The 21330-nt window shown below is 38.4% G+C and overlaps 3 protein-coding genes across 4 annotated transcripts; all 3 read right to left on the bottom strand.

Annotated features, from left to right (window-relative positions):
* Nucleotides 1-963: 963 nt before the first annotated feature.
* LOC132122883 (diablo IAP-binding mitochondrial protein-like) lies at nucleotides 964-3056 on the bottom strand. Of its 2 annotated transcripts, none has more exons than XM_059533378.1 (6): nucleotides 2826-3056; nucleotides 2615-2741; nucleotides 1980-2102; nucleotides 1746-1856; nucleotides 1464-1560; nucleotides 964-1350 (listed from the first exon to the last, which is right to left on the bottom strand). In XM_059533378.1, the coding sequence occupies exons 1-6, from the start codon at nucleotides 2951-2953 to the stop codon at nucleotides 1145-1147; spliced, it is 792 nt and encodes a 263-aa protein (XP_059389361.1). In that variant the 5' UTR covers nucleotides 2954-3056; the 3' UTR covers nucleotides 964-1144. The 2 variants fall into 2 exon arrangements, with proteins under 2 accessions (XP_059389361.1, XP_059389360.1); XM_059533377.1 differs by having other exon boundaries at nucleotides 1980-2105; nucleotides 2826-3055.
* A 7582-nt stretch (nucleotides 3057-10638) lies between these two features.
* LOC132123158 (odorant receptor 131-2-like) lies at nucleotides 10639-11595 on the bottom strand. Its single transcript, XM_059533718.1, has one exon. The coding sequence runs from the start codon at nucleotides 11593-11595 to the stop codon at nucleotides 10639-10641; it is 957 nt and encodes a 318-aa protein (XP_059389701.1).
* Nucleotides 11596-17910: 6315 nt separating this feature from the next.
* On the bottom strand, nucleotides 17911-18861 carry or94a1 (odorant receptor, family 94, subfamily A, member 1). Its single transcript, XM_059533992.1, has one exon. The coding sequence runs from the start codon at nucleotides 18859-18861 to the stop codon at nucleotides 17911-17913; it is 951 nt and encodes a 316-aa protein (XP_059389975.1).
* Between the last annotated feature and the right edge of the window lie 2469 nt (nucleotides 18862-21330).

The raw sequence follows: 21330 nt of genomic DNA on the forward strand, positions 1-21330 counted from the left end.
TGAGGAAATGATTACAGAAATCTATTATGGGTATCAATTTACTAATATTTGTTTACAGTTAATAACAGGCAGAACAGACTTCTGTATTGTAATTAGACTAAAATATTATTACGATGTTGTATTGCCACATTCATGCAGACAAAAAAGATTCAAGAGCTTTAATGACATATGTACTAATAAAATTCTTTGTTTGGTCTTCAGCGTGTAGAAGGGGAACAAACATAACTTACTAAGACAATACAAATTTAGAATATACAGTAAAGTATAAACTAGAAAGAATAATACAAATAAATAACAATAGCATAAAAGTTAAGTATAGTGAAAGAAAGAGAAAAAAAAATAGAACCTGTATTAAAACGTTTTCCTTTTTCCATAAAAAATGGCATTGCCCTCTGTTGGTCAAAACTGTGAACTTCTATGAAAACCGACTAAATAAAAGCAACTTTAATTAATAATGGTAATGTCATTTAATTAGAGTTTGCATGTTAATGAAAAATTTTATAATGCTTAAGACAATAATACCTTCCCACAAAGTATTTAATGTATATATATATATATATATATTCGTTGTCAAATTTGCAGACACCGTAATGCAGTTCAAGAAAATAATTTATTGAAATTCATACATTTTGCAAAAACTGTTCTATATATATTTTCCATTTATTAGAATAATAAATAACAGTTGATCTCTAGAAATATAAAACAGATTGATTGCAACTTTGTATACACAGCAATATCACAACATGTGATATGATTTCATTGTTGCATTAACACTTTTAATTGCACTAAAAATAAACAAACAATATGAAAAATATATACATATATACAAATACTAAATCATTGTTTCTTTCAAAGCAATTTCTTTGCAGGCGTCTGCTCTACAGGCATTTTATATGCATGATCTTACAAGCTGCATTAATCACTTTAACACTTAATACAGTTGTTTTTTGTTTTTTTTTGTCCTTTTTCCTGCTCTATCATTATGAACATTAACCATATTGGTTCAGTGAGGTCTTCAAATAACCATTAATTAATTAAGCAATATTGATTGCAAATGTATACAGTATAAAGGTACATTCCTGATTCAGTCATTCCCACCGAGTGATTCACTGCTGGCTACAGAATACAAATGTCACTTATTTTTCTAGTCCTCACGAAGGTACGCCTCTGGAACATTTTCCAGATCAGGAATGTTAATGCTAGAGGCATACTCTGCCATTCTCTGGATCTCTTCTGCTTTCGTTTCAGCCAGTTTTTTATCTGCTTCTTTTGAGATCTTTCTAAGCTCTTCCACTTTGCACTGTGCCACCTGCAGATTAGTCTTTGTTGCGGTGCATGCATGCTCTGCTCCTGTAAAAATCAATACACAGACCATGTATCATGTGTACAATAAATGCTTTCAAATTGCACAGTAGATCAAACTTATTTCAGGTTTAATAATTAAGGATAATTTATTAACATACCTGAATTGTAGGCTGCATCTGCTGACAACTCACAGATGTTGATGGCATTCATCCAGTTTGACTCAAAGCGTTTGCATGCTTCCAATCTATCACTAACCTGAAAAAAAGGGAAAAACACTATGAAAACTCTGATATCAGTTACTTTGATATCAACAAGGCCTGTTTATCTGTCTTAATCGTGATCTACACTGTTGCAAAATGTAAATAACACTTAAGCAGATAAACTAAAGCAGACCTTGTTCTGCAAAAAATAAATAAACAATTGAAAGGAACAGAATTTACCTCCACTCGCTGTTCAATGATCACCTGCCAAATGCTGTCCTCTTCAGCAGGGGTCAGCTTTCCTATTGAGTTTATAAATCGCTTTTGAAGGGCAATGAGTGCATGTAGTGCCTAAGAAAAATAGATATAGTAAATTAATATTTTATTACAAATATAACACCTTTGTCAGCAATCAAGTGAACGACACATCGTGAAGCTAGTTTTACTGACTTTATTATAGTTCACAAGTCTTACCTTGGCATACTGTGTGAGGGCATCCACAAGAGCCAGTGTGGTCTGAGAGAGGTACGTGTTAGCACTGTCTGTGACCAGACATGAGGCTCGACGAATCAGGGATTCATGTGAAAGGTTTTCAACCTGCTGAAGAAAAAAGGGATGCAATTTATTACCATTGTCACAATAGTAATGAATAGTATCGGGAACCCATTGCATATTTCTGACTCCCAAAACGACTCTTTTCCATAAATAATAAACATCCAGCTTGACCAGTGTAGAGCCTTTCTCATTCTTATAACCCTAATCTCTATGACCCTAAACCCCAATGTTATAAAATTGTTCTTGCAAAAAAGAACATAAAATATACAGTAATGACCATATAGTATGTGTATACTTTTGCAATAAATATTTCTTACTTATTATATTTACACTTTAAATTGACTGACTGCATTGAGCCAGCATTCAATAATAAAAACATGTTTGCAAAAAAAAATTATAATAAGAAAATAGTTAATCAAAAAGTAACTGAATCGACTAATCAAAATAATCGGCTCCACATTCATGTTGTCACACTCTATATACAAGCGTTTCTCAAGTTTGTAATTTGTTCACTGTCTATGTGCAACATTTAAACATTTCTGCATTAAGGTTACCTGTGTAAAAGGTACCGCACAGAGGCTGCTGGCGAGACTGAACGTGACTCTATTGGATCGGGCGACCTCCGGCAGGTGCAGGAGATGCTGAGGAGCGGGACTCCTGCAGAACACATTGGCCTTGTCCCTTTGATATAAGAAAATAAATTAGACTGACCATAGAGCTTAATTGAAAATAACTTAAAACAGCCCAATATGGACGCAAACTTACTTGAGGAGTTGAACGCATGCAGCACTCAGTCGTAGGACAGCCAGGTTTCTCCGGGCTACCAAGAAGTCAGCACGGCTTTTAAGAAGACTCCCACTAGCACACAAACCGCAGTTTCTAAAAGCCTGCATATTGCCTCGTCTTTTACTACTTAAACAAAATACTTGTAGGAATGTCCCTTCAGCCCGTATTGGTCTTTAAGTGAAGCACTTCAATGTTTTAAGCTGACAGCATTGCGCCCGCCAGTATTTATATACTGCTAAAGTACCCTGCCCTCCATGCAGTGTATTGATCCGTTTATTTGTACCTTTGATCTTGATTTTAGCGATTTAAGTTCAAGGAAAGATAGGGTTTGACGCACATTTGCACAAAGGTTGTAACAGGCTGTGGTAAACATTAGTGAGCTCTTAGTGGTTGAGCTGCACACATGATGACACACCTCTAGATATCACAAAACAGTGTATTGAGAACATAACAGGCACAGAAATTGATGAGCATGGCCTGCACGTCTTAAAGGGGATGGCAGAAAAACAAGTTCACATGATAAGAAGAAGAAAAAACTGGACAAAAATATATCTATCATGACAATGCACGGAGCGTAACTACTGTATGTTTACTCTGGGTTAACTGATACCTGAAGACCCGAAAAAACTCTTGATAGACCATTTCAATCAATCTAAACCAATCATTTATCTTTCAGCTCTGAAAAGTGAAATGGTCTGAACAGTTTCTCAACTGTTCCCTATCAGCATGCTGGGAGTCAATAAATCAGAACTATTTGTACTGTTCTTGTTGCCATGCCTCAAGGGCTATATGGAAGCTTTTGCAGCAAAGGAACTCTAAATTATATATATATATACATAAACAAAATAAAGCAAACACATACATTCCCGTTAAAACATTTAGATGAAAGAAGTCTCACCAAGGCTGTGTTAATTTGATAAAAATAACTGCTGTTGAAACATTTATTATTATTATTATTAATGTTGAAAACAGTGCTGCTTAATATTTTTGTCGTAACCGAGATACATTTTCTAAGGATTCTTTGATGGATAGAAAGTTTGAAGAGTATTTATCTGAAACAAAATCTTCTTTAAGGTTATTAATGTCCTTATTGTCACTTTGATCTATTTAATACATCCTTACTGAGTCATAGTTTAATTTATTTTATTATTTATTATTATTATTATTATTTCATTTACGCTTAGAGGAAAAAACTGAGAGATATGTGGGGAAATATTGTCATCTTTAGTTTATGTTATCTGTATTTAAGTTATCTTATTGCACATTTTTTTTATGATGCAAAAAACCTATTCCACAAAACCATTTGCTTTAAAAAAAAACACCTTCAAAATCCCTTTTAAAGAGTGTTCATAAAAAGAAAATGTACACAACAAAAAGAACACCCTTAAAAAGTGATGAAACCTGCCAAGCGAGTTCAGAAAGTACTTATCTTAGGCACTTGTATGAGAATGTACAGGTAAACAAAGAGTTTATAGAGCTCAGGGTCCAAACCACAAGAATACACAGAAATAACAATAAAGGCTGTTTGGAAGGCATGATTGCATCATGTCACAGTGGCATGCAAAGGCCACATAACATCACAGACACGTAGCAAACATGTTGGCGTTAACACAACTTTAATTTGCATAAGGTTGTAGCTAGTTTATTTTCAAATACTTGCTATTATTTAAAACTTTATCCTCATTATTAATTTAGGATTTTCATTTATTTATACATGCAATACATATTTAAAATGCTGAAACCACTCTGACTCAGATACAGAGACTGTACAGTGTGTAAACCATTTTGTGTATTAGACAGTATGTGTTTGTCCTTAAAAGGATATGAATAGCAAAACATAAACTGTATTGATTTGTTCGTCTTGCTAAACCACACTTCTTTTAATTATGGCATATGATCATATTTATTTTTCGATATATATTTATTATAGGTTATATATTTCGATAGGCTGTAACACTTGAAGTAAACACTGATATAATGTTTTTCCTAAGAGGCCTAAACAGAGACTGTGCTGACTAATAACTTTAATTTCATTAATTGATTTATTTATTTTGATAAATACAAGGGTTCAAAATAAATAAAAAAATGCACTGGTTTGCCTGCATGCTGCATATAACATCCATTTCATAATAGTCATCATGCATGTGATGCATGAGATAATTCTTAAAATTAGAGAAAGGTTATTGAAAAATAATGTGTGAATATAATGAGTGAATATAAAGCAAGTAATGTTAATAGAAGGGTAACAATGCTTAAAATGGTCAGCAGAGGTCACTATTAAACAATATACTGAATGTGAGCGACACCTTGTAAAGACCTTATCGACAAATACAAACCAATGGTATTTTTTTTTCTTTTACTTGGAATATTATGGAGTACTTGTAACCATTCTTAATACATTTGCTTTATCAAAACTGTTTTACAGAATATGTTTTTTATTATACAAATAACTTCTCCGTTACATATGGTAACCCTCGTTTCCTGAATGAGGGAACGGAGACGTCACGTCGGTGACCAACGAAATTGGGATATCGCTTCGATAGACCAATCTACTTCGAGTGTAAACTAAATGAGCCAATGCACACTGTCATGCAATTATTGCATCCAGCTGCCGTTGACCACAGCGTGAGTATTATAAGGCAGCAGGTGCAATACATACCACGTTTTCGCTGAGTGGTACAGCAACTGTGGTGACGTGACGTCTCCGTTCCCCTTCTTCAGGGAACGAGGGTTACCATACGTAACCGAGACGTTCCCTTTCATTAGTTAACTCTCGACGTCACGTCGGTGACCGACGAAATTGGGATCCCTACCAAAGTGCCATGGGAGCTGCCGCTTCCAGTGCCCTGTGTGAGTCACCTGCGCCCCTATTTGGTGTAGGCCGGGGCTCGGAACAAGTAGTTCCACTTACCATTGTCAAAGCACTACCTCACTGGATGAGATTGGATAACACTGGGAAAACGTACCCGTTCTGCTTGGAACAGGGATGCTGCGGAGGCACCATCCTTCCCTTAGGAGTTTTCGGGAGCAAATACACATATAGCATCCGTTAAGGCGTATATGGAGAAGTTTGTGGTAATTAAAACACTCTTGAGAAGGCAGAAGTCTGCCGGGGAAAGACGCGCTCTAAGGCTATACCGTGGACTATGCACATACGAGTACTGCTTAGGTCTCAATATGGAACCCAGCCTTCCATGGTTCTCACGGTTTCATCATGAAGGCCTGGCGCCGGATGTTCCCGCCGTGTCCAGCTGCCTAGGGTGATTGCATCCACAATCCAGTAGGCCATCCTCTGCTTAGAGATGACATTCCCCTTCTGCCGGCCTCCGTAACAGACAAAGAGCTGGTCTGAGGACCTGAAGCTTTGTGTCTGGTCTACATAGCATCTCAATGCTCGGATGGGACAGAGCAAAGCCAGGGCTGGGTCTGTCCCTCCAGGGACAGCACTTGCAGGTTCACCACTTAGTCTTTGAAGGGTGTAGTGGGAACCTTGGGCACGTAGCCGGGCCGGGGACTCAGGATTACCTGGTAGTCAGCCGGCCCAAACTCTAGGCATGAATCGTTGACCGAAAATGCATGCAGGTCCCCTAGTCTCTTGATGGAGGCCAGTGCAAGCAGGATCAGAGTTTTCAATGAAAAAAACTTTAGCTCAACTGAATTCAAAGGCTCAAAGGGGCCCTGCTGTAGTGATTTAAGGACTAGAGTCAGGTCCCAAGATGGTATAGAGGGAGGCCTGGAAGGATTAAACCTCCTGGCCCCTCTAAGGAACCTGATGACGAGGTCATGCTTACCTAAAGACTTCCCATTCACAGGGGGCATGGTACCAGGTCTGAGTGGGCCAATATGGCACCACTAGCAAGACTTGCTCCTCATCCTCCCAGACTTTGCAGAGTGTCTGTGCGAGAAGGCTCGCTGGGGGAAATGCATATTGCTCAGCTGCCGAGTAGAACAGCTGGCAGTGAGAGGTCTCTGGAAAAGCAAACAGGTATACCTGAGCGGCTCTGAACTTTCTCCAAATCAGTTGGACCATAAGGGGATGGAGTCACCATTCTCCTGGGAGCATTGCTCGAGACAGCTCATCGGCCTTACAGTTGAGCAGGCGCGGAATGAGAACAGCACGAAGTGACCTCAGAACCTTCTGACTCCAAAGAAGGAGGTGGCGGACGAGTTGCGATGGGAGCGCAGACCACCTTGTCAGTTGATGTACGCTGTATTGTCAGTTCGGACCAGTGCTTTCCTCGTGAGACACTTTTGAGATGGTTCATGTAAAGGTCTTCACGGGTCCAAAGATTTGTGCCTGAACCCGAAAGAGACCCGTAATGTACTACACCAAACCGACCCGGACCCGTCTAGTATTTGAAAGCTGGACCCTAACCCGCCGGGAAGACACATATTCCACCTTGAATTGCTATTACAAGTCAATAAACCTGTTGGGAAAAATACAACTTTTTGTCTTACCTAATTTAAGGAGCCGTAGTCTCTCTTCCTTGTACCTGACTGCCTGTGATGCATTACAATCCTCCAACAAGAAAGTTATCCATGTCATTCCTCTCGTTATTCCAAGTCCAAGCTTAATCCACTCATTATTTCAGCTTCAAAAGTCCACTTCATGTCACGGTGACGGATGAAAAATGTAACTGTACACATGTACATTGTGACTCGCCTAATAACTTTGACTGTATGCCCATTTGAACTATAATAACAATTGCTCGTTCAGTGCCATGGCCGCTGGCGCTGTTTATTTTGCTATCATCTTTGCTCTTTGCTCTGCGTCAAGTCTGAATCTGACCACTAAAATCGGATCGGGTTTTTTCCAAGTCCGATGACTCAGATCGCTCGGGTACTACACACAATGTTAAACAGAAAAAGGACCCGAAGTAATAGATTCAGACCCAATCTGGAACTCCGGTCTCGGGTGCACTGTGAAGACCTCTAGGTTCAAGGCAAGGTGCACTGTTAACAACTCTAGGCAATTGATGTACCAATGCAGCTGCAGGCCTGTCCAAGCCCACGTTCTACGTGGCACCCCAGCCGGATGGTTGCCGATGAAGGCCTGATTCAAAACTCGTAGAACCAAGATCGGTCATAACCCATCACCTTTCTTGGGTACAATGAAGCAAGGGGAGTAAAACCCCATCCTCATTTCGGATGGAGGGACCAGCTCTATCGCGCCCTTCGCCAGTAGGATTGCGATCTCTACCCACAGAACAAGGGCATCGGCTGCATTCACTGTAGTGGAGCGGATACCACTGAACTTGGGGGGACGCCAGGCGAACTGAATCACATTGCCGAGGCTGATGGTACATAGAAGCCAGCGAGATGGGCTGGGTAGCGCTGACCATGCGCTTAGAAACCATACAAGCGGGACTAGTAAAACCACAGCCATACCCGCGGTAGGGCAGCGAGGTGGAACCCAGGAACCCAACTCGGGCAGCTTGTGAGCAGGCCGGAGTGTGGTGTGAGTGTAGGGTGCAGGGCTCACCTGGTTCCATGGGTTGGCAGAAAGTGCATGAGTAGGGCCTTTGTTGATGCTCACGAACCGCCCGCTGCTGCCATCTGGCGAAGGAGGAGGATGAGTGAAGTCCGGTGCTTGGCCGTCCGCAACTCTCCGTGCCCTTCTGGGACCCAGAGATAGAGAGAACTGCTCTATCGTCGAGATTTCCAGATTTTCCGCATGGCCCTCCTCCAGGGGAGGGAGAGGGGCCTTCACCATCCCCCAGAAAGCAGCTATCTCTCTCTAGGTCACCCGTCCCGGGGCCTCCTGTTCTTCCGCTCACCGTCAGGTTTGACAGGGGCCAGGACGGGTGGGGCGGCCTGCCTGCACCCAGCTCTATGGCGCAACTTGCTGGAGGCTGCTGCAGAAGCGTGCAGGTCCTTCAGTGCCTGAGCCTGGTGCACCTGCAATAATGCCATGGCTTGTAAGGCGGAAGCATCTTCCCCGCAAGCCGCATAGGTACCATTGGTTAGACCCGACGAATGCCTACAGAAATTACAAATTTAAACAGCTTTCGAATGGCAACTGCAGTGATGCAATGACTTTATCATTTGGCGATTGCCTCTTTTATTGAGAAGGCGGGAATATTCAAGTTGCACTTTACACTTTTTTAAATTCATAAGGAGTTCTGTTGAGATATGATTTTAAAATTGATGAAATGCCTGTGAAATTAGCTTAATTTCACAAACAAGCTGTATTGGCCTGGATGCTGGGGTTTAAGCATAATTTTCCCCCAAATGAATATATTATTTGGAATAAAATATGTATTCAGTATAAAAAATAAATATTTTCTCTAAAGTTGTTATGAAAATGATATTGTGTAATGGTTATTTATTATATTATAATGATTTTTTAAACAATTTTGGTTTAAAGATACGCCAAAAAAGTATGTTGTTTTATTTGACGCCATACCCAAACAAGTTATACTTTTTGTAAGAGCTTGTGGAAGTGATTCTTTTGAGGCAATATATGTTAAAGACAGAATGTTTCTAGGAGGCATTAATATTCTTAAACACAGTTGTACTATTAAACATTATTAGGAGTATTATGATACTGCTAATCATAAAAGCTTAATCTGTACCAAATGTTTTTAGAAATATAAATTGGAATACATCTTAGCATATTAAAGAGGTTATAAAATTAAAACTTTTACATGGTATATATCCAGCTAAAAGTGTTTTAGAGAGATTTAATTTAGATATTGATTATTCCTATGATTTTTGTTTAATGGAAAAGGAAAAAATTTAATAGGAGTGCACACTCTTTGGTAAATCTTAAGTCTTTGATTATAGACACATAGGAAACATGTTGGCATTATCGCAACCTTAATTTGAATGATATTGCAGTTTTTTTTAATTTTTTTCTAATTGCTAGTTTAAACTTTATCTTCATTACTCATTTAGGCTATTTGAATATGTATACATACAACAATACATGTTTGAGACTCGAAACCACTCTGGTTCAGATACAAGAGCTGTTTATTTGTAATGTTGTGATCTAACCTGAAGATTGCTATAACCATATGAAACAGTGTGCAAACCATTTTGTGAGTAATATGTTCTTAAAAGGGATTTATGAATATGTGTGAAATATTCTACCATCAAATAAACTATGTGACGCTTTGTATCGGGTGATTCTTCATTTCCATGTTGTGCATTCGAATAATTTAATGAACAGCTAGCCGTTGATTATCCCTTACTTGATTTGCTTGCATTGCTGAACCACAATGCTCCTCATGTATTGTATTTAAATTATGGCATATGATCATATTTATTTTTAATATTTAACATAATAACAACAAGGGTTCAGAAAATCAACAGGGTTTGCCTACATGTTGCATATTGCATCCATTTCAAAACAGCCATGCTTGTAATGCATGTTATAATTCCTATGGTCAAAGAAATTATATCTGAATATAAAGCAAGTAATGTGAGCAGAAGTGTAATAATGCTTAATATGGTCAGCAGAGGTCGATATTAAGCAATGTACAGAATGTGAGAGGCAAGCTTGCAAAGACCTCATTGGCCAGGCAAATACAAATTCTGGATGGTTTCATATATATATATATATATATATATATATATATATATATATATATATATATATATATATATATATAGTTAACATTAATTATTCTTATTCTTATTAATATTATTATTGCATGGAATATTATGGAGTACTGGACATGCATTTGGATATGAATTTAGGCATGTTTAAATCACATGGGCGCTCTTAAAACGTAAAAAAAAAAACTAGTTTGACTGGATTATTAATGTTAAAGATTTTACTTAAAGGCAATCATGATTGTTTAATTGTGTCAGGTGAGATGGTGTTATTTTTGCATCTGATATAATAAATCAGAGCGGTGTGGAATTTCTCATCTCTAAATCCATAGACAAGAGGACTTACTGCTCTAGAAGTGATACTAAAAGCAAGGAAATTTACATATCGGACAATCAGGTATATATCAATATCATATTGCATCACTACAGCTTCAATGTAAGGACACATGACCTCAACCGTACATAAAACCAGCTGAAGGATATGCAGGGAAATAGTTCGCTGCCCTTTTGATGCTGATTTCTTGTTGTCACCAGATGCTGCACGTGCAGCAAGGTATATCATTACATAACAATAGACCTCAGCTGTCAAAATAACCACAAGCCCCACAATATAAAACATACCCCTAGCAAACTGATGCATCTTTTCTGGAATCATAATCTCATAGTGGCAGTATGTTAGTTGAGACAAATATTCACGAGAGGCAGTGCTAATTAGGATGAACATATCAACAAATGGGTTTATGGAGCTTAGGATCCAAATCATTAAAATCACTATTAGGGCTCTTCTAGAGGTGGAGATTGCATGATGTCGCAGTGGCATACAAATAGCCACATAACGCTCCATACACATGGCTACAATCGTCAATGGTGCACATGCTGTGACTGCCCCTAACAACATGCAGATGGGGATACAGAAACGAAGAGGTATTACAACAAAGCAATATGATAAGACCACCACAATATCTGTCAGACAAAGAAATATTAGGTCTACCAGGAGAGAATGACCAAACAATATATAACGTGTTTCTGTTCTGAAAGTCTCTTTCTTGGAGAATATTAAGAGCATGAGGGAGATGAGGTAGACAAAGGGCCACACGAAGACCTGAGTTAGTGACACTGAAATGCTCCTCCGGACAGGGTCAGCTTGGATCAGTTGCATCTGCTCATAGCCACTGGCATTCTGACTGGCCATTGTGTGCACATCTGAGAGAAAATTAGACAACCAAAACACACAAGACATAAATGAATAAACCCTCAAGAAATAAATATTTGTAAGATAAATTATTAATAATATTCAAATATTTAAGTAGCCATAAAAAGTATATGTAATCTAATTTTTACATGATTGAAGGTAATGAAATTAGTGGCATCAGTTGCATCAAAATATTACATTATCTTGCTGACAATAAGATTCTATTCTTGAGCCATGTACTGTGTACAGATTTGTACTGTGAGCAAACATTTATATAGAGTATGACAGAGCAGAACTCCTGTGGATGACATCAGCGTAGTTGATGAAATCTAGAGCTAAATTTAGATTTGCTTGTGTTTGGGGATAGACATGGATCACTGACACACAATCATACATAAACCTTTTATTTATTTACAACATGCCATAAAAGTCCAAATCTAGATAAGTGCACAAACAAGAGTAGAAATGAAGAGAAAGCACAACAATTCTGTTAAACCAGATTCTAATCCTCCATGACAGAGTGTCAATGGTATGGGATGGACTGCACGACGGAGCAGAAGACCACCACAGCAGCACAGACGGGACAGAAGATCCCCACAGTGGAGCAGAAGACCACCAGGGTGGAGCTGATGGAGCTGACGACAACTTCAGCCGAGATGATGGTGCAGTGGATCACCAAGATTGCTCAGACTGAGCAGATGTCCACCACAGTGCAAAGATGGAGCAGTAAACCACCACAGTGAATCAGGCGGAAAAAGAGAGTTTAACAATGGCCACTATGGCCGTAACGATATGGCAGGCCAAGAATTCAGGGATGACCTCTGTGGTCATATCAAGGCAGACAGAGAGTACAGGGACAATCTCTGTGGTTGAGTCGAGGCAGGCAGAGGGTACAACAATAACCTTCATGGTTGTGTCTGGACAGGCCTCCATGGCTCAGACAAGGCCTACTTGACTGTGACAGGACAGGTAAAGTGTTCAGAGAAGGCCTCCTTGGCCGTGACAGGACAGACAAGGGATACAGGGATGGCCTCTTTGGCTATGACAGGCACCGGCGGCGCCAGGGGGGGTCTTGGGGGTTCTCAAGACCCTGCCAAAAACGCTTTAACCCCCCATTTGACCCCCCACCCTCTTCCTGATTAAAAAAAAAAAAAAAAAATATATATATATATATATATATATATATATATATATATATATATATATGCGGGATAAATATATAAAAAAATTATCTTCAAGCTACCTAGAACAATAATAAATAATTATTATTTCGACATTTATTCGTACACTGAACTGAGAACCGTTTCTGTCGGATGCGTCCGATTCGAGAATCGAGGAGTTGATGATACTGCGCATGTGTGATTCAGCGTGAAGCAGACCGACACAGTGCGCATCTGAACCGAACTGATTCTTTTGGTGATTGATTCTGAACTGATTCTGTGCTAAAGTTATAAGCGGGGGTAGAACCGGTGAACCGTTTTTTTTTTTCAACGGGTTTATTTTATCGAATTGTCTGAAAGAACAATTGCCCCTTAAGTGCCCTTTTGTCAAAGCAAAATTTCCTCGAATTTTTCTTGTAATAACATACCCTTTTGTGAATGCCTGCCTGCGCCCAATCATAATATTAGTACAATTTATTAATAATAATTTAGTCGTAAATAAAATGACCAACATGATGACCTTTCACCTGACGACGACGACCTCATCCGACCGGGACGATTCCTGACGCCGCACGCGCATTTTTTAATTGTTAGAGAATATTTTCAACACCGTGGCAGCTGGTAAGTGGTGTTTCATTCTCAGCGAAGTTATTTTGATGTTTATTTACTTATTATTATTTTACAAGAATGATGTGATGTGAGAACATGCAGATATGTTGTTTATATTGCTGTGTGTAGCCTGTAGTGCAGAAGTAACACTAGCGTGCTGTTTGAGGGACAACATTTTCACAGGCATGATCGAAGGGTCTGGTCTTTTTTATGTTATTTGACTAAACTATTATTATATTACAGTACTAATTTATTTTTTAACACGTAAAGTGCCTTAAAAATAATTATCACAACACTGGTAAGGCTTATTCAGATTTTCTCATTCTCTGAATTATCGTTATAAAAATAAAAACAATTCAGAAATTAATTAAGATATAATTATATTTTAAATGTGACGCAAACATTTTTTTTCTACAATAGCAACAGTGTCTTCAACAGCAAGACCACTTTAGCCTGTAAACTCGATAATATCTCTCTGGAAATAAATGTAAAAATATCAGTGTCAATATAAAATGCATAATATACCTGACATCAAAGTGCAGTGTGAAGGATATAAATAACAAATGTAGTCTGTGATTTGTTTACATTGCAAAGGTGTTCAATTTTAGACAACAACAGTAATAATAATATTAATCACTATATTCCAGTGTATCAGTTGTTTTATGTTTTGTATCAATATTTAAGGTGGACTTATTGATTAGGTGCAAGAGTAGTAGTGATGGTTAAAACAATAGATTAATGCTGAAATAGTAAATTGAGCCTTGTTCCTAGATGGACAGAGAGTGGAAAGTAATAGATCAGATGAGGAGATGGAGATAGGGGAAGAAAAAGAGGGAAATGTAGAGGCACAAGTGGCAGAAAGAGAGCAGGGAACAGCAAGCCAGGAGACAGAGGCTGGTGAGAAAGAGGAAAATGTAGAGGCATGAGTGTTTTCTATAGTTTTTACTATAACCGCTGTTCTTAATTATTCTATAGAACAGAGAAGAAAAAGCTATCAGGTTGAGACAATTTAAGACATTTCAGTTTCTAATCCCAGAGCTATTATTATTTTAAACTTAAAATTGTCTTCTCTATTGTTTCTTTTTCAAAACTGCATCAAAGCATTTGCTGCTTTATCAATACATAATCATCCATATCGATAAGCGAATCAGCAAAGGAATGCATTACAATATATTGCTGTAATGATATTTTGAAATGATATTTGATTTAAAGCCTTGTTCCATGTGCCCCTTTTATACTTGAGCACCTGCTCCTCCAAAGGACTCTGCATGGCCCTGCTCAGAGGAGAGTGTCAGCCACCTTAAAAAAATTAACCGTTTTACTTAAAAGTTAAAAGTTTAAGTTAATTTTTGGATTAATGCGTATTGGAGACACTAACCATTTAAAACGCCAACCCTTTAAAGTTTGAGCATATTGTTTGCAAACTGCAATTGATTAATTAATTAAAAACAAAGTAGTTTATATGTTGTTGATATCAAGACATACAAACAGCTCAGACAAGGCTTACTTGACTGTGACAGGACAGGTAAACAGCTCAGACAAGGCCTACTTGACTGTGACAGGACAGGCAAAGAGCTCAGACAAGGCTTACTTGACTGTGACAGGACAGGTAAACAGCTCAGACAAGGCCTACTTGACTGTGACAGGACAGGCAAAGAGCTCAGACAAGGCTTACTTGACTGTGACAGGACAGGTAAACAGCTCAGACAAGGCCTACTTGACCGTGACAGGATAGACAAAGAGTTCAGACTAGGCTTACTTGACTGTGACAGGACAGGCAAAGAGCTCAGACAAGGCCTACTTGACTGTGACAGGACAGGCAAAGAGCTCAGACAAGGCCTACTTGACCGTGACAGGACAGGTAAACAGCTCAGACAAGGCCTACTTGACTGTGAAGGGACAGGCAAAGAGCACAGAAAAGGCCTACTTGACCGTGACAGGACAGGTAAACAGCTCAGACAAGGCCTTCTTGACCGTGACAGGACAGGTAAAGAGCTCAGAGAAGGCCTCCTTGGCCATGATAGGACAGACAAGGGGTCCAGGAATGGCCTTTTTGGCCATGACAGGACAGGTAAACAGCTCAGACAAGGCCTACTTGACTGTGACAGGACAGGTAAAGAGCTCAGACAAGGCCTACTTGACCGTGACAGGACAGGTAAAGAGCTCAGAGAAGGCTTACTTGACTGTGACAGGACAGGTAAAGAGCTCAGACAAGGCCTACTTGACTGTGACAGGACAGGTAAAGAGCTCAGACAAGGCCTACTTGGCCATGACAGGACAGACAAGGGAGACAGGAATGGCCTTTTTGGCCATGGCAGGACAGGTAAACAGCTCAGACAAGGCCTACTTGACCGTGACAGGACAGGACAGGTAAAAAGCTCAGACAAGGCCTCCTTGGCTGTGACAGGACATACATGGGATTTAGGGACGGCCTACGTGGCCATGAAAGTTCATGTAACAAGCCCGGAGATGGCCTCTCTGGCCATGACAAGACAGGCAAGTAGCTCGAGGATGGGATCCACAGGACGGGAAGATACTGAAAGCACAAGACTAGTGACCATTATAACTGGACATGTTGGTGGTGACCATGGTGGGCCAAGCTCCATGAACACAAGTGTACGTGCCCTCCTCCCCCCAAGTGTCCTCCTTTGGTTCTCCAACAGTTAAGATGGAACCACTTAACAAATGTTCAGAATCCAGATATACAGTCAGTGACCCTCGAGAACCATCACAGATAAATTTAGATAGATATTGTTCATTGAGTCTATAACAAAACAAATTGCACAGTCTGGGGGTCAGAAGAATTTGCAATGTACAGCAAGTCCTGGTCCTCTAGGAATTGATTACCTTGACACAGGTGGATGATTCTAACTGCTGGTTATATTGTATATTGTATAAGTCTTCTGTCATGAACTGAATGGGGAAATGAAGGTAAAGATTAAAATGCAATATTTATTGAAAAGATAATGCACAAATGAAGTCCAAATACAGGCAAAGGTCATTAGACCACTCAAATCAGACACAATCAGACCGTCCAAACCAAGACTGAGTTCACAGCTGAGGCTAACAGAAAATCCAGAATAACAGGCACGTAATCAAAACCAGAAACCAAGACACGCGAGAACCAGGATACAAGGGTTAGAAATAGACAGAGACACATGCAAGAATTTGGGTCAGGTGTGGTTTGAAGGCTTTATTGTTTGATTTGTTGAATGTCTTTATTTTTGTGTATTTTGTGGCCATTATTTGTATGTATGTGTTCCCTTTAGGCGTTAATTGGTGCTAGACACTAAAGTATAAAGCCTAACGATGTATGTGTAGTAGTAGTTAGTGGGGTTGTAATGTTGAACACGTACTGCAGACTATAGACCTCTGTAAGTTATAGAGAGAGGCAAATGTAATAACTTATCTCTTGTCACGTTTATGCAGTTTTTTTTGTTTAGATTTCCCTGTGTTTCTGTCTCCTGATTTAGTTTCTCATTAGTTTCCATTGTTTTTGAATAAATTACTCCACACCTGTTCTGTTTCTCCCCGATGGCCCTCATTCACGCACGTCCACACATAGGCTGCATCCGAAAACTTGCTGACTTGCTGCATCGATGCCAAATGAGGCAAAGACTTCGCAGGCAGCGTTTTTGCACAAAGGCACCTCATTAAACTGTTTTTTTTTCACAGTTGTGTGTTTGTGTTCTTAGAAATTGGGTTCTTAGAGATTTGTGTCCAGAAATAAACAATTAGGGCTGTTTGGAAGTGAAGCATCATGCTGGCATGAAAATGCCACAGGAAGCAACACGTTTTTATTGTTTCATGTTATTTTTGCGTAGCAATATTATTCTGCATTGATGTTGGCTATTATTATTATTACTATTATAACTGTAATTTTTTTGTAAAAATCATCCATATATACATAGTACAATACATATTTAAGCTGCTGAAGGCAATTTCTGATCCTGAAATGGTGTGCTATCCATTTTATCAAAGAGTAAGTGTTTGCATTTACAGAACATTGTGAAGTGAGTATTGCTTTGTCATATAAACTGTATTTTCACTGAATGTTGGAGAACCACATTGCTGCCCATATATTTAAATTATGGAATATGATCCAATTCTTTTTCAAATACACTGTGAAAAAAAATCACTGATGTTATTATTATTATTATATCCCTTACGAAATATCAAATAGAAAAATGTAATAAAATCTGGGAGTGTCTTGAGTTTCACTCACTGTAACCTTTGTATGTTTAAATGGTATATATATATATATGTATTTTAAATATTTACAAAATATTTAAAAGCATAACATAAATGTCAATATCTTAATCAGTCATGTGGTATAGTAAATAAAATGCTGTCTAAATACTAATATATTGCTATATATTGACAATTTCAAACTGTAGATCATCACTATTAGACCAAGAACTTGCACTTTTGATGTGTTTCAAATTTTACTTGATAACATTTTGATAGAACCTTGCACAGGCAAAAAAAACACTTTTTAGCCTTAAAATCACACAATTTCCCATGTAAATGCCTTAACCAAAGATAATCATGTTTGTTTATCAATGTCAGAGATTACATTATTTTTGCATCTGATATAGTAAGCCATAGCTGCATAGAATTTCTCATCTCTAAAGCCATAGACAAGAGGACTTACTGCTCTAGAAGTGATACTAAATGCAAGGAAATTTATAAATCGGACAGTCAAGTATGACTGAATATCATACTGCATCACTACAGCCTCAATGTAAGGACACATCACCTCCGCCATACATAAAAACAGCTGAAGGATATGGAGGGAAATGGTGCGCTGCCCTTTTGATGCTGACTTCTTGTCACCAGAGGCTGCACGTGCAGCAAGGTATATCATTACATAACAAAAGATTTCAATTATCAAGATCAGCACAAGCCCCACAATATACAACAGACCCCTAGCAAACTGACGTATCCTTTCCAAAATCATAATCTCATAGTGGCAGTGCGTCAGATGAGTCAGGTACTCATGAGAGGTAGTGCTAATGAGGATAAACATATCAACAAAGGGGTTTATAGAGCTCAGGATCCAAATCATTATAATCACTATTAAGGCTCTTCTAGAGGTGGAGATTGCATGATGTCTCAGCGGCATGCAAATGGCCACATAACGCTCCATACACATGGCACCAATGGTTAATGGTGCACTTACTGCGACTGCTTCCATTATCATGCAGATGGGGATACAGAAATGCAGTGGTATTAAAACAAAGTTGTATGATAAGAGAACCACAAAATCTGTCAGAAAAAGAAATATTAGGTCTACCAGGAGAGAATGACCAAACAATATATAACGTGTTTCTGTTCTGAAAGTCTCTTTCTTGGAGAATATTAAGAGCATGAGGAAGATTAGGTAGACGAAGGGCCACACGAAGACCTGAGTTAGTGACACTGAAATGCTCCTCCGGACAGGGTCAGCTTGGATCAGTTGCATCTGCTCATAGCCACTGGCATTCTGACTGGCCATTGTGTGCACATCTGAGAGAAAATTAGACAGACAACAAAAACACATTTACAATAATATACAACAATATATATATGTAAGTTATCATTAAACTTCAAATACCTATGATGACATATTTTCAGTTTACCACACAGAAAGACATGAAAACAAAGTTATTGTACATAACTTTGCTGTACCATATGCTGAAAGTATATTCTTAAGACCTAGTCATATCTTAAGGTGTAACTTTACCTGCATAAGCCAAATGATGAAGTGAACTGTGAACAAACATTTAAATAGAGTTTGAATGAGCAAAACTCTAATGGATGACACAATCTTAGATAATGACATCTAGATCTAAATTTAGATTTGCTTGTGTGTTGGGGATACATGTCATGCACTGAGACACACTCATGTTTAAAACATTTAAATTATGCAGTAAGGTGAAAAACATTAACCTGAACAAGTACTATACTGTATGTAACACAGCAGTTTGGCCGTATAATACTGTACACATTCTCTGCTATTGAAACCAAATACAAATATCCAGTGTATGTAAATCTGAAGTTAATATGTTTCTTCCGCTATCATGGTTTCTATTTATAATCAGTGATATGTATTTATTAGGGGCTAGGAACTAAGGGAAACTTATGAAATTTAGGCACACAAATAGAGAAAAGTCTGAATGTTGAACCATGGGAAATTTGGAGTCTCTAACTCAAACCCTCAAGTGCCACTAAGTGTCCAAAGTTGAACTCGTGCTTATGAGCAAAATTCCTGTTTCCTCTGATTCCTTGGCTCATTCCAAGTCAACTGAGTTTTTAGTGTTGTGGATTTTCTGAAAAATCAACATTTCAGAATTCCTCCTAGACAGTTTTTCATGAACATCCAACTGAATCATCTGTTGACCATTTCTGACAAAAAGTTATAGAATTCATGTTGATCAGACTAACCATTTTCATTTAACGTGCAAACGAATCATGAAGAGCATGGCTAAATGGATGTAAGGCTTTATCTTTGCAATGCTTTAGCATATTCAGGCCAAACTTGGTGTGTTTTGACAACCATGACCTATGTGTAGTTTCAGCACAGCGCCATCTACAGGTAAATTAATATGAAAAATAGAAAGATTTGCTTATAACATTTAAATGTTTGACCATTAATCACAAGATTTGTCTCTTTACATTTGCAGTGGAATATGAGTCAAACTAATTTTCCTATGCAGGCCTATTAAATTTATCTGCCATTTTGAATTTTGTCTTAAAACACTATATATAGTGCAATCAAGAGCACTCCAGTTGATTATCTTGACACAGAAAGCCTTATATCAAACAAGGTACCTATAGATTTATCACGTTAAGGAGTTATTGAGAATTATTTATTCACATACAAGGAAACTGAACTGAAAGTGAGCTGAGAATCTGAGAAACACTGGAAGACTCAGTGCTGTCCATGGAATTTATGTTTTCAAATGAATATAGGCCTAATGTTATGTCTGCAATAGGCTAATTTTTGTTTTATTTTCATATGACGTGTCAAATAAGTTTCACCATGGACATGTCTTGAGTGCCATATGAATGTAGCCTTTGCATGTTTATGTAGTGAAACATATTGGATCGATTGGATTTTTATGGCATGCTTTTTTTACATGAATTTACACAGTGTATATGCATCTATACGTATCATATATTATAAATATAATTTTTTTCAGTGTCCAGTTGGATTGTTTTTGATATATTAAAGAATTGCTGCTTAAAATGTCTCATCTCTAAACACAGTATATAGCATTATATATTATATATCAATATATCCACCTTTTCATTCAATGCAGAAGTAAGCATATGGGTGAGACTGTCTGGTTCATTAGCTGCTAAAAGTAAATAACGAGAAGAATAACTTTTATATTTACGCATTTAGCAGATGCTTTTATCCAAAGCGACTTACAGTGCATTAAGGATATAAATTTTTTGACCAGTATGTGTGTTCCCAGGGAATTGAACCCACAACCTTCTGCGCTGCAGTGCTCTAACACTGAGCCACAGGAACACCGTAACAACAAGCAGTGAACGGTAAAACTGTTTGCTCTACAAACCAATGTGTTCATAATTAAGATAATACATTAAAATAATATGGTAAGATGCACAAATGTTCAATATCAAGCGGCAAAACAAACTGTTTCGTACAGCTAAAAATAGCTGGATGCGGATAAGCCCGGAAGCCAGACCCATAAAATTTACAAATGGCTGCACCCATTTTCCACGGCAAGAAAAATGTGGAGAGAGTGTCTCGGTTCTAAAACTGTCTTTCTTGGAGAATATTACCTGCAGTGGGCAGGTCTAAAGGACCTGTACGGGAGAGTAAGACGACCCCGCCCTACCACGAGTCATAGGGGCTCACCATGGGCAAGTGACAGTACCCCTTTGCCTCCCAACTATGGGTCAAATAGCAGATTTGTAGTAGAGTAAATAGTAGAGTAAACTCGGCAGCAGGAGT

The sequence above is a fragment of the Carassius carassius genome, chromosome 41 (assembly GCF_963082965.1).
Source record: "Carassius carassius chromosome 41, fCarCar2.1, whole genome shotgun sequence".
In the NCBI taxonomy this organism is placed as follows: domain Eukaryota; kingdom Metazoa; phylum Chordata; class Actinopteri; order Cypriniformes; family Cyprinidae; genus Carassius; species Carassius carassius.

Bases quoted from the DNA above. Each gene is read 5' to 3' on its own strand.
- LOC132123158 (XM_059533718.1), bottom strand. From the start codon at position 11,595: ATGGCCAGTCAGAATGCCAGTGGCTATGAGCAGATGCAACTGATCCAA.
- or94a1 (XM_059533992.1), bottom strand. From the start codon at position 18,861: ATGGCCAGTCAGAATGCCAGTGGCTATGAGCAGATGCAACTGATCCAA.
- LOC132122883 (XM_059533377.1), bottom strand. From the start codon at position 2,953: ATGCAGGCTTTTAGAAACTGCGGTTTGTGTGCTAGTGGGAGTCTTCTT. The intron at 2,106-2,614 runs GTAACCTTAATG...TTTTTTCTTCAG, and splicing joins GTGCGGTACCTTTTACACAG to CAGGTTGAAAACCTTTCACA. The intron at 1,857-1,979 runs GTAAGACTTGTG...TATTTTTCTTAG, and splicing joins CCCTCACACAGTATGCCAAG to GCACTACATGCACTCATTGC.